The 15,529-nt window shown below is 56.6% G+C and overlaps 2 protein-coding genes across 2 annotated transcripts; both read left to right on the top strand.

Moving 5' to 3' along the window:
- On the top strand, nucleotides 1–7,562 carry SPNS1 (SPNS lysolipid transporter 1, lysophospholipid). The gene is made up of 12 exons (XM_079718655.1): nucleotides 1–256; nucleotides 355–420; nucleotides 2,197–2,333; nucleotides 3,484–3,635; nucleotides 3,732–3,798; nucleotides 4,608–4,753; nucleotides 5,060–5,215; nucleotides 5,502–5,691; nucleotides 6,052–6,117; nucleotides 6,389–6,487; nucleotides 6,781–6,952; nucleotides 7,225–7,562. Exons 1-12 carry the CDS (start codon nucleotides 16–18, stop codon nucleotides 7,317–7,319), a joined length of 1,587 nt encoding a protein of 528 aa, XP_079574781.1. The 5' UTR covers nucleotides 1–15; the 3' UTR covers nucleotides 7,320–7,562.
- Nucleotides 7,563–8,069: 507 nt separating this feature from the next.
- Nucleotides 8,070–12,392, top strand: LAT (linker for activation of T cells; the record flags this gene model as incomplete). The annotated part of the gene is given in 12 exon segments (XM_079718370.1): nucleotides 8,070–8,134; nucleotides 8,136–8,157; nucleotides 8,454–8,556; nucleotides 8,733–8,760; nucleotides 8,886–8,920; nucleotides 9,187–9,256; nucleotides 9,390–9,454; nucleotides 9,547–9,730; nucleotides 9,802–9,896; nucleotides 11,527–11,589; nucleotides 11,790–11,852; nucleotides 11,950–12,392. Coding segments are annotated over 12 exon segments (861 nt in total). The 3' UTR covers nucleotides 12,018–12,392.
- Between the last annotated feature and the right edge of the window lie 3,137 nt (nucleotides 12,393–15,529).

The following is a 15,529-nucleotide window of genomic DNA, read 5'->3' as shown; positions in this document are numbered from 1 at the left end:
GCGGCCCCCGAGACCATGTCCGGGTCCGACACCGCGCCCTTCCTCAGCCAGGCGGATGACACGGACGACGGGCCTGCGCCCGGCACCCCGGGGTTGCCTGGGTCCATGGGGAACCCGAAGTCCGAGGATCCCGAAGTCCCAGACCGGGAGGGACTGCAGCGCATCACGGGCTTGTCTTCGGGCCGTTCGGCTCTCATAGTGGCCGTGCTGTGCTACATCAACCTCCTTAACTACATGGACCGCTTCACCGTGGCTGGTACTGACTTCTGGGAGAAAGTTAGAAAGGGGGATGGGAGCGGGGTCCCGAAGGTGGGGCTGCCTCGGCCAGCCCATCCTGAGTCTTCTCCTTTCCAGGCGTCCTTCCGGACATTGAGCAGTTTTTCGACATCGGAGACAGTAGCTCCGGCCTTATCCAGACGGGTGAGTGGAGGCCCCTCCTGGGCACACAGCGCCTCTTCTTTCTGTTCTACCCCAGTTGGGGCCACACGCTGGCATGCCTGGGGCCTTATTTTTGGGAGGTCCGGTGGCCGAGCTAGGGGAGGAGATGGCCATGGCTCTGCCCTGAGGCTGTCCTGTTCGATTAGGACACCACATTTAAAGACATTTAAAGAGGGAGTCAGTTTTGTATAACGGTTAAGACAGACCTGGGTTTATATACCAGCTTTTCACTTAATGTGATGGTAGGCAAGGCCCTCAACCTCTCTAAGCCTCACTTTCCTTGTGTGTGAGCTGGAACTAGTAATAACCCCGGCTCACCTCATAGGGCTGATGTGAGGATTAAATGAGATAATGCCTGTGAAGTGCATAGTACAGTATTGGAAAATGGTAGGCACCCAGTAAATAATGGCAGAAGAGGGTGTCTAGAAGGGGAAGAGGTGAGTTTTACTTGTTCGGAACTTTGGGATTTATGAGAAAGGCAAAGCCAAGGCCAAGTCCTATTTTCCTTCCTTCCCTCGTTCCTTCATTTCTGAGCACCTACCATGTGCCAGGCCCTGGAGGAAGTACTGATAACATCCAAAGAATTTGGCAAGACGTTTTACACCCATTGTCTTCTAATCCTTTATCAGCCAAGGAGTTATTATTCTTGTTTTATAGAGAAAGTAGGTAGTATCATCTACATTTTTATAAAGAAACTGAGGCTTGGAGAGGAGTTAAGACTTGCCTAGGGTCACACAACAAGTTCGAGGCAGAAGAGAAGTTTGAAACCAGGTCTTGCAGTGTTCTTTGCTCCACTCCAGACCACCAAGGAACTGGAGTTATTTAAGCCAAAGTTTAATGGAATGAGAATGGGATCGTAGGTCCAGGTCTGCAAAGCTCTAAAGAGTTGTTGAGTTAGAGAAGAAATAGGTCTGGGACTTCCCTGGCAGTCCAGTGATTAAGACTCTGTGCTCCCAATGCAGGGGGCGGGGGTTCAATCCCTGGTCCGGTAACTAAGATCCCACATGCCCCGTGGCTCAGCCAAAAACAAAAAAACAAAAAAAAACAGGTCTTTCTCGGCAACGCTCTTCACGTTTTCATTCAACACATGTTTGTTGAGCATCTGTTTTGTGCTCGGCAGTGTGTTAAGTGATGGAGACACAGTCATGGCCAATACAGTCCTTGTCTTCCTGGAGCCAACATTTTGCTGTGCATGAGGCGGGCAACAGTCCCTGAAAACCTAAACTAATAATGAGATAATTTTCTATAGAAATAACTGTTATGTGAAAGAAGACAGAGTAGCTGTGATAGAGAGAGACTGGATATGTGGTGGTTGGGAAGGTTTCTGAGCTGAGGGTGAAGGAGCTGAGGTTGTGGAGCTCAGGGGAGAGGAGAGACAGTTCCAGATAGAGAGGACAGCAGGTACCCAAAGCCTTAAGGTGGTATTGAACTTGGCAGTTGGGCCATTGGGGTACAGAGAGGGAAAGTGGATAAGCATGAAGTTGGAGGGGTAGGGAGAGGCTAGATCAGATAAGTGCATTGCAGACCAGGGTATGGAGGAAGGGATGAGTCAGCTGGGCCATCCATTCTACAATGGAAGATTTGAAGAACATTGGAGATGGAGCTGGACAACTACTACCTCCCCCCATTCCCGCTTGCAGGAAGCTCTGATAGTTTCAGGGTTGGGTGTTATTCCTGCGCCCCTTCGCCCTCCCTGAGCTGGTTTGGGGGTGGGGTAGGGGTACTGGGGCTGGGCTGTGACTCTCTGCTTCCCCCCAGTGTTCATCTCCAGTTACATGGTGTTGGCACCTGTGTTTGGCTACCTGGGTGACAGGTACAATCGGAAGTATCTCATGTGCGGGGGCATTGCCTTCTGGTCCCTGGTGACACTGGGGTCGTCCTTCATCCCCAGAGAGGTGAGGTCCCACACTGGCTCCTGCTTCTGCCCTCCCCCCCTGCCCTCTCCTCCCCCCACCCTGACTCCCCCATCAGTCTTTGCTGCTGCTCTTTGGAGTCGTTGCAGACTGGGCCCGGGGAACTTGTGCGGTTCCCTTGGTCCATGCCGTCTTCTGTTCCCTGCTTGCCTGAGTTATCTGCCCACCCCATCCTCTGCCCTTTTCTTCCAGAACCTTCTTCTGTCCATCATCCCCTCCTTCCACTGCACACCTAAACACACACATTTCTCTATCACAGGAAAGACCTTACCAGGACTGCCCTCTGTCCGTCTTCCTTTTCCTAGTCAGACTTCCGCAGAGGGAAGCTCCAGTCTGGGTGAAGGAGCAGCTAGGGCGAGACTCTCACTTTGCCTGCACTTCCTCTCCTCCCACTCCCTGCTTGAGCACTGCTGGCGAACCTGCCCCCGTCCCTCCGTTGCCAAAGTCAACAGTGCCCTCTTAGTTGGTAGCTGTAGCTCCTACTTCCTAGTCCTGTTCTCGCTGGATCTCCTGGGAGCCTCTGGCTCTGTTGACCCACTTCTTCCTTCTGAAAACTCTCTTCTAACTTCTGTGATGCCCTCTTCTGGTTTTCGTCCTGCTTCCCTGGCTGTTGCTTCTTTGCTCCTTTGAAATCACCTCTGTCTGTTCTCACTTTCTGCCCTGGGACTCTGTCTCCTCAGCCCCAGACACTACACACTCTCCTTGGGTGATCGTGCCTTGTTCTTAGCTTTGGTGTCTCTGGTAGACAAACAGACCCCCGCCTAAGATCACTATTCACTGTTGGGGTGTCTTGGGTGGCTTGGACAAGATAGAGATAAAGATTTATTTCGTACCTACTGGGTGCAAGGTAATGAAAAGACCTTTTGTTGTCCAGTTCTCAAAATAGGTATGTGAACAAGTTGTTATTATCCCCCTTTTGCAGATAAGAAAACTGAGGCTCAGAGAGGTTAAGTTGCTTTCTCAGAGTCACAGCTAGTAAGTAGTGGAGCCAAGATTCAAGCTCAGGTCGGTTTGATTCTAAAACCCAGGCCTCTCCTGCCATCCCTGCCACCTCTTCAGAGCTGGCTGGTGAGGGAGGCTGGAAGGCTGGCTGCAGGGCGGGGTGCCACCTGCCCCATATCTCGTTCCCCAGCGATTCTGGCTGCTCCTCCTGACCCGGGGCCTGGTGGGGGTAGGGGAGGCCAGTTACTCCACCATCGCACCCACCCTCATCGCTGACCTCTTCGTGGCAGACCAGCGGAGTCGGATGCTCAGCGTGTTCTACTTTGCCATCCCTGTGGGCAGGTGAGTGGACCTCGGGCCTGGTGGGGAGGCAGAAGGGCCTTGCCTGGAACGGGACTGACCAGCCGTCTCTTCTCCTCCCCCACCCCCTTCCCACAGTGGTCTGGGTTACATTGCAGGCTCCAAAGTGAAGGATGTGGCCGGGGATTGGCACTGGGCTCTGCGGGTGAGTCGGGTCACAGCCTGGGGAAAGGTTAGCAGTGCACTCACTGATTCCCCCTTTCTACTGTCAGACACCCACTTTTGAAGGCAGTGCTCACTCTGCCAAGCCTCCAGGCAGCCTAGCTGCCCTCACTGCGAAGCCACGTACTGGGTAAAACTCTTGATTGCAGGTGATGGAAGCCCATTGTACGACTGTAAGCCCCCAAATGGGACTGTATTGGCTCTCATAATGGAAAGTCCCAGGGTGAGCTTCAGGTAAAGCTGGATGCAGGACTCCCACAGTGTCACAGGAATTTGATCATCCTTTTCTCAGCTCTACTTTCCTCTGTTATCTTCCTTCTCAAGCACGTGAAAGCTCCACATGTTTATCTTCCTGTTTAGAAACTTCAGCGCCCCGGATCCTTGAGCAATAGTCCTGGATGGTGTCTGATTAGATGAATGTGGGTCACGTGCTGGCACTGACTCAATCACTGAGGCCTGGGAGGTTTAACATTACTCTTGGCCAAGTCTGGGTTACAAGCCCCACCCTATTTGAACCACATGGGTTGAGAGAAATGGGGGGAGTGGTTTCCCAAAAGAAAATTAGGGTGCTGTTGCTGAAGAGGGAGCAGTTAGGCTTGCAGAAACAGAAACACTTCCTAGTGGCAGTCACCCCCTCCCCTCAACCACAGGTTCAGCTTCCTTGAGCAGGCACTCACTGGGTGTTTGAGGTCTTGGGGCCTGAGTTGCTTTTATACACCCTCACTTTCTCTCAGCCCCCAGGGTTGAGTGTCTCCACGTCTGTGCCTTTCTTGAAGCCCACTCTTTCCCCAGGTGACACCAGGTCTAGGAGTGTTAGCTGTTGTGCTGCTGTTCCTGGTAGTACGGGAGCCACCAAGGGGAGCTGTGGAGCGCCACTCAGACTCACCACCCCTGAACCCCACCTCGTGGTGGGCAGATCTGAGGGCTCTGGCAAGAAAGTGAGTTCAGTTCCATCCTAACCCAACATCTGAGGCCCCCAGGGAGGCCCTGAGGTCTAGTTTGAGATTTACATGGGTGCGGTCTTTGCTCTGTTTTCTGTCAGCTGGCCCTACCCTAAGGCCAGGAATTCTGTCACCACTGCCCCCTTATGGCAGCTGCTTGAATTACAGGCCCAGATCCTGGAAGCCAGTACAGCCTCCAGACTCAGTGCCCTGACTATTAAAATAAGCCAGAGAGGGAGAAGAGAGGTCTCTGACACCGATACCTCAGTGGAGTCTAACTTCCTTCCTCCTAATTGTCTGCAGTCCTAGTTTCATCCTGTCTTCCCTTGGTTTCACTGCTGTGGCCTTTGTCACGGGCTCCCTGGCTCTTTGGGCTCCTGCTTTCTTGCTGCGTTCCCGTGTGGTCTTGGGGGAGACCCCCCCCTGCCTTCCTGGAGACTCCTGCTCTTCCTCTGACAGGTACCCAGATGGGGTCTGGTCTGGGTGGCCCTGCAGGTGGCAGGGGATGAAGTGGAGAGAGTCTGTGATTCAGACTCAGGCAAGGAGAGTGTGAATCCTGACTCCACAAGCTACTTCCTCTCCCAGAGTCTCAGTTTCCTAGTCTGGGAATAGGTGCCTTCCTCTTGTGAACCATGGGGTGCTGTGCCTGGACAGACCTGGGTTGTGAGGGTGGCCGGGATGGACGATCGTCCTCTCTGGGCCATGGGGGTGAGGCTAGCCCCCTTGCCCCTCCCCTTCCCCCCAGCCTCATCTTTGGGCTCATCACCTGCCTCACCGGGGTCCTGGGTGTGGGCCTGGGCGTGGAGATCAGCCGCCGACTCCGCCGCTCCAACCCACGGGCTGACCCGCTGGTTTGTGCTGCTGGCCTCCTGGGCTCTTCACCCTTCCTCTTCCTGTCCCTCGCCTGCGCCCGTGGTAGCATCGTGGCCACCTATGTGAGTAGCCAGCAGGTGTCTAAGGGGGTGTTCTGGGTCCAGGGTGGAGGAATGGTGCACTGGGGCAGGACGAGGGTCAGAGCCAACTCTGGAGCGGGAATGCCTGGGTTTGAATCTCAGCTCTGGCCATTCTTAGCTGTGTGACATTGGGCAAGTGACTTAACCTCTCTGTGCTCAGTTTCATCTTCTGTAAAATGGGAATAATAGTAGCAACTGTCTCCTGGGGGTGTTGTGAGGGTTAAATGAGTTAATAGATGGGCCTGGTACCTAGTGAACCCTCCATGTGTTTGCTCTTCTTGTGATGACACCAATGCCCCACCCCTGTTCCCCCTCCTTCACCGCCTACCTCCCATCCCCCAGATTTTCATTTTTATTGGAGAGACACTGCTGTCCATGAACTGGGCCATTGTGGCTGACATTCTGCTGGTGAGTAGGTGGCCCAGGGTTACCCCAGAGGCTGATGGGAGCAGGGAGTGGGGGCAGGGGACCTCACTTGCCTTGAACTGTGACCTTCACCCCTTCTTCAAAACCCAGCCCTGGACTGACTTCAGAGTCCAACCCCAGGTGGGCCTGTAGCCCGGGCCTGCCCTGCCCTTCACCCCAGCCACACCTCTGAGCTGGGGTTCACCTGACCTCAGCCTAGGCTGAGGCTTGGCCCCGTCCCCGCCCTCTGCCTCCTGCCCCTCTTTCCTCCCAGTACGTGGTGATCCCCACACGACGCTCCACCGCTGAAGCCTTTCAGATTGTGCTGTCCCACCTGCTGGGTGACGCTGGGAGCCCCTACCTGATTGGCTTGGTGAGCACGGCCCCTTGGCTGGGCCTGGGGTGGGGCTCGGGGGACCCCACATTCCCAGTACCGGCTGGTGGCCAGTGGCCTGAGCACAGGCCAGATTAGAGGGTCTCACCCTAGTGAGGCATCTGAGTCCCCTCTGCCAGACACCCTTCACCTCAGAGGCTCAGCTGGGTGGGCACGATTTTGTCTTGGCAGATTTCCACCGGTAAGGTCCAGGCCTAAGTCTTCTTCATTCTTCTGGAGTTCAGAGGCTTCCTCTCCGTTCTCCTGACTTTTCTTTCCTTGTCTACCCGCAGATCTCCGACCGCCTCCGCCAGGGCTGGCCCCCCTCCTTCTTGTCTGAGTTCCGGGCCCTGCAGTTCTCGCTCATGCTGTGTGCCTTCATGGGGGCGCTGGGCGGCGCGGCCTTCCTGGGCGCTGCCATCTTCATTGAGGGCGACCGCCGGCGGGCCCAGCTGCATGTGCAGGGTCGGTCGGGCCTCCCCGCTGTCTGCCACAGCTCCTTGCCTAACTTCATGATGCTGTCTGCTTGTCCATCCGTCCGCCCACCCAGCCCCGTGTCCCTGGCAGCCCTCAGTCCGCAGCCCTCCTCTCCCTCGGCCTCGGGTTTCCCTGTCCCACGAGCTGATGCCCCACTGTGTGGCTGTGCTGCCCCATCCATTTGCCAGTGGCTGTTTGTCCCCTCCCTGGCCCTGTGTCTGTCTGTCCATCCAACCCTGGCTCTGATCCCTCCCCGATAGGTCTGTTGCGTGAGGCCGGGCCTGCTGATGACCGCATCGTGGTGCCCCAGAGAGGCCGCTCCACCCGGGTCCCCGTGTCCAGTGTGCTCATCTGAGGGGTCACCGCTTGCTACCTGCACATCTACCACAGCTGGCCCTGGGCCCAGCCCAGGAGGTGCCCGGGCCCAAATCCTCAGCTGGCCCGTTTTCTAGGAGGGGCCTTGGGCCATGTTCCAGCTCCCAGACACTACACAGGTGGCCAAGAGGGGATTCTGGGGGTCCAGGAGGAGGATCCCCTGCCACTGGAGCAGCCCCAGGGGCTCGGTGCTATTTGTAACTGAATAAAGTTTGTAGCCAGACCCCAAGTGCCTGCTGGAGTCTCTCTGGGTGCTAGTGACCTCTGGATTGCAGGGGATGCCCCCTCTCTAGTCCCAGGTTCCCAGTGGCCGGTGGGTCACTCCTGCGGGCCCTTGGGCAAATCCCTGCCCTTCTGGGCCAGTGAATGAGGGGGCGGAGTGAGCTGGCTTGGTGGGACCGGGAGTCGCTCACACCCATGTCTCCCCAAGAGCCTGCCCTTCTTGGCAGGCCGGCCAGGGTGAGGTGGGGTGGGCACGCCCTGGGCCCCTCAGAATTCCCGGTGTCAGGGCCTCCCTCCCTGCTGCCTCCTTGAGCCACGCTGTGGAGGGCATGGCAGCTGGCTGGCCTGCAAGTATCTTTTCCTCCTCCCACTGGTCTGAGTTGCCCCTTGTCCCGGGGACCAGCAGACCCTTCCTGAGGGCCCGGGGCGGCTCCTGAGGCCGTCTCCTCCCCCTCCCCACTGGCTGGGTGGGTGTAGGAAGGGGGAGGGTGCAGCCAGCTGAGCCCCGATGATTTCCTGCCCTCACCCGGCGCTCACCACAGCTTCCTGCCGCAGGCGGGCAGGCGCTGAGAGGCAGGCGCAGAGCCCAGGGGCAGGTAGGGCTGAGGCACAGGGTCTGTGTAGGGGTGGCTGGCGCCCCAGACTCCAGGCCAGGGCCTGACAGCCCTGGGTTCAAGGCTCTTCCAGAGCCCTCGCTGACGCCCGCTGAGCCCAGTGAGGGGAGGAGACCCAGGGAGCCCCCGAGGAGGGCGCAGCTGCCCCCCAACTAGGCTCCCAGCCCGGTGCCTGCTCGGCCCCTCTACCCCTTCTGGCCTGGCCCTTGCCCTGCTGCTGCTCTGTCCCCGAAGGGTGTGCAGCGAGCAGCCAGGCCCGGTGCAAGCTCTTCCCGCAGATGGAGGCAGTCGGCCTGGTCCTCTTTCTGCTGGGCCTCCTGCTGCTGCCTCTCTTGGCCGTGCTGCTGATGGCATTGTGTGTGCGTTGCCGAGAGCTGCCAGGTGAGTGGGTGCTGGTGGGGTGTCCAGATGCTCAGACACACCGACAGGGATCCTCACCCCACGCCCCAACTCCTTTGTCCCTCTTTAACTCCTTCGAGTTGCTGAGAGCCCTGTACTCCATCACCCTCTGCCCTCGTCACCCCCTTTTCCTGCCTCACGGGCCCTCTCTTCCCCAGGCTCATATGACACTGCTGCCTCCGATGGGTGAGTCTGCCCCGTCCGCCCTGGGTGTCTCCCTCAATACCCCATGCAGGGCTGGGCCCCAGGGGACTGAGATGGGGTCTGGGGCCTCTCCCAGCTGCTTACCCAAGCTGTGTCTCTCCTGCTAGTTTGACCCCAAGTAGCATCATGATCAAACCGCCTCGTGAGTACATGGAGGGTCCCCTTCCTTGGATGTGGGGGGAGCGTCTCCTGGCGTGGGTGGGAGAGCGTGTGCCTTTGTTCAGTTTCCCCCTGTGGCTGCCCACATGGCCTTGACCTGAGCTGGGGGTGGGGAGGGAGATGGGTGCCCCCCTCCCAGACCTGTCCAGGGCACAGGGGTGTCGGGGGTTAGTCTGCCCTTCGAGGCCTCGTCCAGGGTAGGGGCGTGAGCTTTGGAGTCATTCCTTCAGCTTGGTCCTGTGTCCTCAGCCACACTCGCCTCCTGGCCACCAGCCACTTCCTACCTGCTCCAGAGCCAGCCAGACCTGCTCCCCATCCCGTAAGTGGCCGCTTCCCCTCCAAATCCCCCTTTTTACCCCCTCACCTGCTTGGATTGGGGGCCTCTTTCCCTGTTGCAATCCCTCTTGCCCCAGAGCCCCACCCCAGCCTGTCCTCTGACCTTTGATTCCCAGGAGATCCCCACAGCCCCCTGGAGGCTCCCACTGCATGCCGTCTTCCCAGCAGGACTCAGATGGTGGTAAGCATGGAGCCGGGCCCGTGGGGCTGGGGTCGGGCAGAGGACAGGCCCCTCTGAGCTGGCTCAGTCTCCCTCTCCCGCTCTCTCTGCAGCCAACAGTGTGGCCAGCTACGAGAATGAGGGTGCATCAGGGACCCCGGCGGCCCTGGTTGGGAGGAGGCTGGGGCCTGTCCTGGGCTCTGCTGACCCTGTGTCGTTACCCACCCCAGAGGCAGTCTGTGAGGACGCAGACGAAGATGAGGATGAGGATGAGGAAGACTATCCCGAGGGCTACTTGTGAGTGGCCAGGCGGGAGGTGGGAGCTGAGGCCGGGACTCCTTGCTCACCCGCTCCTTGACTTCCCTCAGGGTCGTGCTTCCTGACAGCGTCCCGGCCACTGGCGCCACCGTCCCACCAGCTCCTGTGTCCAGCAACCCTGGCCTCCGAGATAGCGCCTTCTCCAGTGAGTCGGCCATCTGACCACTCCCCGCCCCTCTGTGCTGCGGCCCCTCGGCTCTTCCCTCTCCTCCTGGATGTTTGCTCCCCCTCCATTTTCTCTCTTCTCTCTTTCTAGCTCTTCTGTCCTTCAGATAGGGGGACTTCCGGCTCCGATCGTCTGATTTCCTTACCTTTTCTCTTCTCTTCCCTCCTTGTCTTTTGCTTTTATTGTCTGCAAGATTTCCTTGACTTTATTCTTCTTTTGACTCTATGCTTTCATTTTGTCTTTCTTGTCCAAAAGCCCTTTCTTCATCTCTGAATGTTCCTTTTTCATAGCCTCCTATCTTGTTTCACAAAGGCAATATCATCTCGTAAATCTCTAAGGGTATTGATTATAGGTCATCTTTTTTGGGTTTCTTTGGGAAGTTTTCTTCTGCTTCCTGTGTTGTTCCAGTTTCCTTTGGGCTGCTTTTCTCTCTTCGTTTTGGTTTCATCCTGCCTGTTGGAGGCTTTTCTCAGTGTCTTGTGATCTTCAGTGTTCCGTTCCTCTCCTTTCTCTCTATACTTGCTCTGGGTCTTGACTTCCACACCCTGGCTTCATGTGCCATCCTGATTCTCAACTCATGGCCTCTCTCTTGAGCCCCAGACCATCTGTCCAAGTGCTTATTTTCATTCATTCATTCACTCATTCAGTCATCCGTCATATTTACTGGGTGCCCCTGATATAATCACATCTAATGAGGTAGAGTTGTGATTAAAACAGCTAACATTATTGAGGGCCTACTACCTGCCCTACTAAGAGTTTTATGTGTATTAACTTATTAATATTAAACCTCACAATTCCCAGGGGCTTTTGAGCCTGTCCCTTCCCCTCCTGCCCCTCACTTGTCCCACCTGTACAGTGATTTGTTTATTTAACAGAAACTTTACAGCACTTACTGTATGACAGGCCTTATTTTAATTCACCGTTTTCACAACACCCCTGTGTGGTGGGTACCGTTCCTCACCCTATTTTACAGATGAGAAAACTGAGGCCCAGAGTGGTTAGGTAGCTTGCCTTAGGTTACACAGTTAGTTAATGCTGGAGCTGGACTTGAACCTGGGCAGTCTGACTCCGAAGCCTGCCTTGTCCACATCCTCAGGGAGAAATAAGTCAACACATGAAATAATAAGGTGTCGTCGATGGCGCTAGGCGCTAGGAAGGGACAAGGACAGGAGAGGGGGGTCAGGGCGGGCCTGGCTGAGGAAGAGGGGCCAGCGGGGCTGATGGCACCTCTGACTCGGCCCAGCCCCGCGTGTTGTTTCCTTCCGCACACGTGTCGCCCAGCCCCACCACCCCGAGCCGCTCCCCGTCCCTGCTCCCCCGCCTGGGGGACATGCTGGGGCCTGCTGTCTCTCCTCCCACAATTCCGTTTCCCCTAATCAATTCTGGTCAAGTTGTCCTACTTCTCTCCATCGCCACCCGCGTCGCAGGTCCGGACTGCCCTCCCTGCCTCCCTCTGGGGCCAACAGTGGGGATGGTCTCTGGGGGCCTGCGTGTAGGAGTCTCGGGCTGGTTATGTCGAAAGTCTTTGGGGGCTGCGGTTGGGAGCCTCTGGGTGTCTGCCTCGGGGGGCCTGGGTAACAGTGCGTGGGCGTCAATGCTTTTCCTGCAGTGGAGTCGGAGGATAGTTACGTGAATGTCCTTGAGAGTGAGGAGAGCGCGGATGCGTCTCTGGGTGAGTGGCTGGGGTCTGCCCTCCCTCCTCGCTCTCGCGCCCCCCACCCCATCCTCACTCTCATTCCGGCCTTGAGGGTGCCCACCGCCCTCTCTTTGGCTCCCTCACCCTCTGCCTGGGTGTCCTCCTCCTCTCTCACCCTCAGTGTGGCCTGCCCCCCTTTCGGTACGGCCGTCCCTCCTTCTGACCTGTCCCCACAGATGGGAGCCGAGAGTACGTGAACGTGTCCCAGGAGCTGCCGCCCGTGGCAAGGACCAAGCCTGGTGTGTGTCGGGGGAGGTAGGGCAGACGCTGGGGGAGCTGCCTTGGAGGAGAGTGGGATGGCCTGTCAGCTGAAGACCAACCTCCCTTCCCTCGCAGCCGGCCAGAGTTCCCAGGAGGTGGAGGATGAGGAAGCTCCAGATTACGAGAATTTCCAGATCCAATGAAGGCCCGTGAGAGGCCTGCCCGGCCCGGCCCTGCCCTGGACCTGCGGGCCCTCCCCGCCCTCCCCGCCCTCTCCTCGCTGAGTCTGGGGCCCCTGTGGCCGCCACCGACCTCCTGACCTTGTACCCCTCCCTCTGTCCCTGTCCTGCTGTGTTTCAGTGGGAGGCCGTGCGGGGTCTGGAGGCAGCCTTGCCTGGGAGTGCTGAGCTGGGCAGCCGGCAGTGGCTCTGTGGGCCCCCACTCGGCACCCCGCCCCGCTTCCAGCCTGACGACAGCCTGAGAACTTTCCTCCTAACTTATTGTCACTTCGGGGTCCCGTCTGTGTGGCCCCAGTACTCTGCACCTTCTGACGCAGCCTGAGAACGAGCTACCCTGGCCCCAGCCCTGCTCTGTAACAGAATAAAGGCTGCTGTGGTCTGTAGTGCTCTTAGCTTTGGGGGGCCCAGTGGGTCGGAGTCAGGGTGAGGGTGGGCTATGTCCGAGGTCCTGAGTGTGTGTGTGTGTGTGTGTGCGGGCACGTGTGTGCACGTGCACGTGTGTGTGTGTTTATGTGTTTATGGGTCTCCATCCTCGCAGACCCTCTGTGCTCCTGAGGGTCCTGACCAGGTATGTGTGAGTGACTGAACAAAGCCTGGGACACGTCACCTTCTGAGTGAGGCAGTTCTGAGCCTGGCTGGCACTCCTGGGGCTCTGGTGCATCTCCTCATGAGATAGTCCTTGGAAGTGGCAGACGACGGCTGAGGTGATGGGAGAACAGGGCGTGGGGAAGCGCTGGGTGGGCATCTAGAGCAAGACCCTTCCCTACTGGCCCCTGGTTTCTCCATCTTTAAAACAAGGGGGTGGACTTAATGACCTCAAAGGGCTTGCTTTTTTTAAAAAATTAATTAATTAATTAATTAATTTTGGGGGGCATTGAGTCTTTGTTGCTGTGCATGGGCTTTCTCTAGTTGCGGCGAGCGGGGGCTACTCATTACGGTGGCTTCTCATTGCGCTGGCTTCTCATTGCGGAGCACGGGCTCTAGAGCACAGGTTCAGTAGTTGTGGCGCATGGGCCCGGTTGCTCCATGGCATGTGGGATCCTCCCGGACCAGGGCTTGAACCTGTGTCCCTTGCATTGGCAGGCAGATTTTTAACCACTGTGCCACCAGGGAAGTCCCTCAAAGGGCTTTCTTAATTCTTACTTTTTGTAGTTCTTAATAAAACAGAACTTTAAAAATTGTCTAAGCAACTGAAAAAGTTAACGGGCAGCACAGTCCTCTTCAGACTTGACTTACAGATGACTCACCTGGGGGTTTTGCGAAAATGCAGATTCTGATTCAGTCCACTCTGCATTCCTAACGAGCTCCCAAGTGGTTCTACTGCTGCTGCTCCAAGACCCCCCTCTGAGTAGGAGGGTCTGGTGGATACCCTGGTCGTTGGGACTGGCCCCCGTGCGGGCGTGTGACAACCTGGCCAGAGTGAGGCCCAGCGCTGGACATGGGCAAGAAGTGTCAGGAAGGAGAAGCTTTTTTTTTTTTTTTTTTTTGCGGTACGTGGGCCTCTCACTGTTGTGGCCTCTCCCATTGTGGAGCACAGGCTCCACGCCATGGCTCACGGGTCTAGCTGCTCCGCGGCATGTGGGATCTTCCCGGACCGGGGCACGAACCCATGTCACCTGCATCGGCAGGCGGACTCTCAACCACTGCGCCACCAGGGAAGCCCAGGAGCAGCTTTTTGTTCATGGCAGTTGTGAAGCTGGGAGAACATGGTCCTGGAGCCCCCACCTAGAGAGCCTCCCAAGAATGAAGCCAGCATGGAAGAGAGAAGGCCTGGAGGTGAGCAGGGCTGGCTTCCTGGTGGTGTCAGAATGCCTGGATCCAGTCACACCTGAAGTGAGACATCCCCTCAGACTTCTGGTTACTTGGGCCAATAAATGACCAGTTTTCTTCAACCAGCTTGATTTGGGGTTTCTGTCACATACAACCAGAGTAGTCCTGAGCGGGGTGCAAAGTTGTTGGCGTCCTCTGGCCTCCAAAGGTAATAGCCACGGCTCCTCTATGGAGCACCTGCCACATTTCCGTGCTTATTTCATCATTGTCACGCCCCTGTTGTCAGTTACTGTGCGTATCCCCATTTTGCAGGTGAGGAAACACAGGCTCAGAGAGGAAAAGTGATTTGCAGAGGCAAATCTGGGCTGAGATCTGGGCCTGTTGGCCTCCAGAATCATTGCCGCCAGCACCGTTGCTCTGGGTGTTGCATCAGGTGCCGCTGGGCCAGGCAGGGAGGTTGTGAGAGGCCTGTTGGAGAAGTGGGGCAGGGAGGTCTGGGGAGGGGTTTGGACAAGCTGGACATCAACAGGTGGCATGGTCTTTTTGGGGGGGGGGGGTTTTGGCCGATGTGCGGCATGCGGGATCTTAGTTCCCCAACCAGGGATCGAACCCACGCCCCCTGCAGTGGAAGCGTGGAGTCCTAACCACTGGACCACCAGGGAAGTCCAAGTCATTTTATTTGGAGGAAATAGAAAAGGGCAGAGGCACCTTTATGCCTGGGCTGAGGTCATGTTGGTGCCATCACCCTGAGAATAACCTAGCAACATCAGTCAAGCTGAAGATGGTGTGTCCCTTTGCCTAGCATATCCCTGGGTATAAACCTGGACAAAGCAGCACATGGGCTAAGGGGTGGGTCCAAGGGGCTCAGGGCAAACTGTAATGGCTGACAGCGGGACACAGCCGACACTATCACTGGGAGAGTGGATGGAGGGGCTGCAGTCCAGTGACACCGTGGAGACCCACCAGCAGAGAAAGATCAGTGGACTGGAGCAACATCTGTCACCTCCGATAAATATCACCAGCAGAAGGTGGAGTGAGAAAAGGAAAGCAAGTTTTTTATTTATATAAACCTAAAAACATGAAAAACCTGTACATGTTGTCCAGGGATACACATTTACGCAAGGATAGTAAGATAGACAAAGGACGGAATTCCCAGTCAGTCCAGTGGTTACGACTCCGCGCTTTCACTGCCATGGGCTAGGGGTTCCATCTCTGGTCAGGGAGCTAAGATCCCACAAGCCGTGAGGTGTGGCCAAAAAAAAAAAAAGAAAAAAAAAAAGGCAAAGGAATGAGGAATATCAAACTCTGGAGAGTGGCTACCATGGGCCAGAGGGGGAGGATACCTGGGAAGGAGTTCAGGAAGGGCCTCCATGATATGTGTAATGTCTCGTTCGTATTAAGCAGGGTTGGATACAGAGGTGTATGATACGTGACTCTCTTAAGTGTTTGCATATCTGTATGATTTTGTAATAAGAAGAGAGGCCAAGACCTAAGGGGGCAGTGGATGGAGGCAGAAAAGTAGGGCAGCTTTAGGAAGCAGTAAACAGAAGGCTGAGAGGGGCCGGTCTGTCTGCGCCAAGCAGGTGAGTTGTATATGGCGCTCCAGGCTTTAGGAGCAATGTAGGCAAAGGCCCTGAGGTGGGATCAGTGAGGCGGCTCCTAGAGAGATCCACAGGAGAAATGGTGGGCTAGCTGAAGAAGTGGTG

Source organism: Hyperoodon ampullatus, assembly GCF_949752795.1.
Source record: "Hyperoodon ampullatus genome assembly, chromosome: 14".
NCBI classification, from domain to species: Eukaryota; Metazoa; Chordata; class Mammalia; order Artiodactyla; family Ziphiidae; genus Hyperoodon; species Hyperoodon ampullatus.
Note: the sequence above shows the minus strand (reverse complement) of the source record. Positions and strands in the feature narration are given on the sequence as shown.

Excerpts from the sequence above, each read along its gene's own strand:
- SPNS1 (XM_079718655.1), top strand. The coding sequence starts at position 16 with ATGTCCGGGTCCGACACCGCGCCCTTCCTCAGCCAGGCGGATGACACG. Across the intron at positions 6,488-6,780 it reads GCCCCTACCTGATTGGCTTG|ATCTCCGACCGCCTCCGCCA; the intron begins GTGAGCACGGCC and ends GTCTACCCGCAG. Across the intron at positions 6,953-7,224 it reads GGCCCAGCTGCATGTGCAGG|GTCTGTTGCGTGAGGCCGGG; the intron begins GTCGGTCGGGCC and ends CCTCCCCGATAG.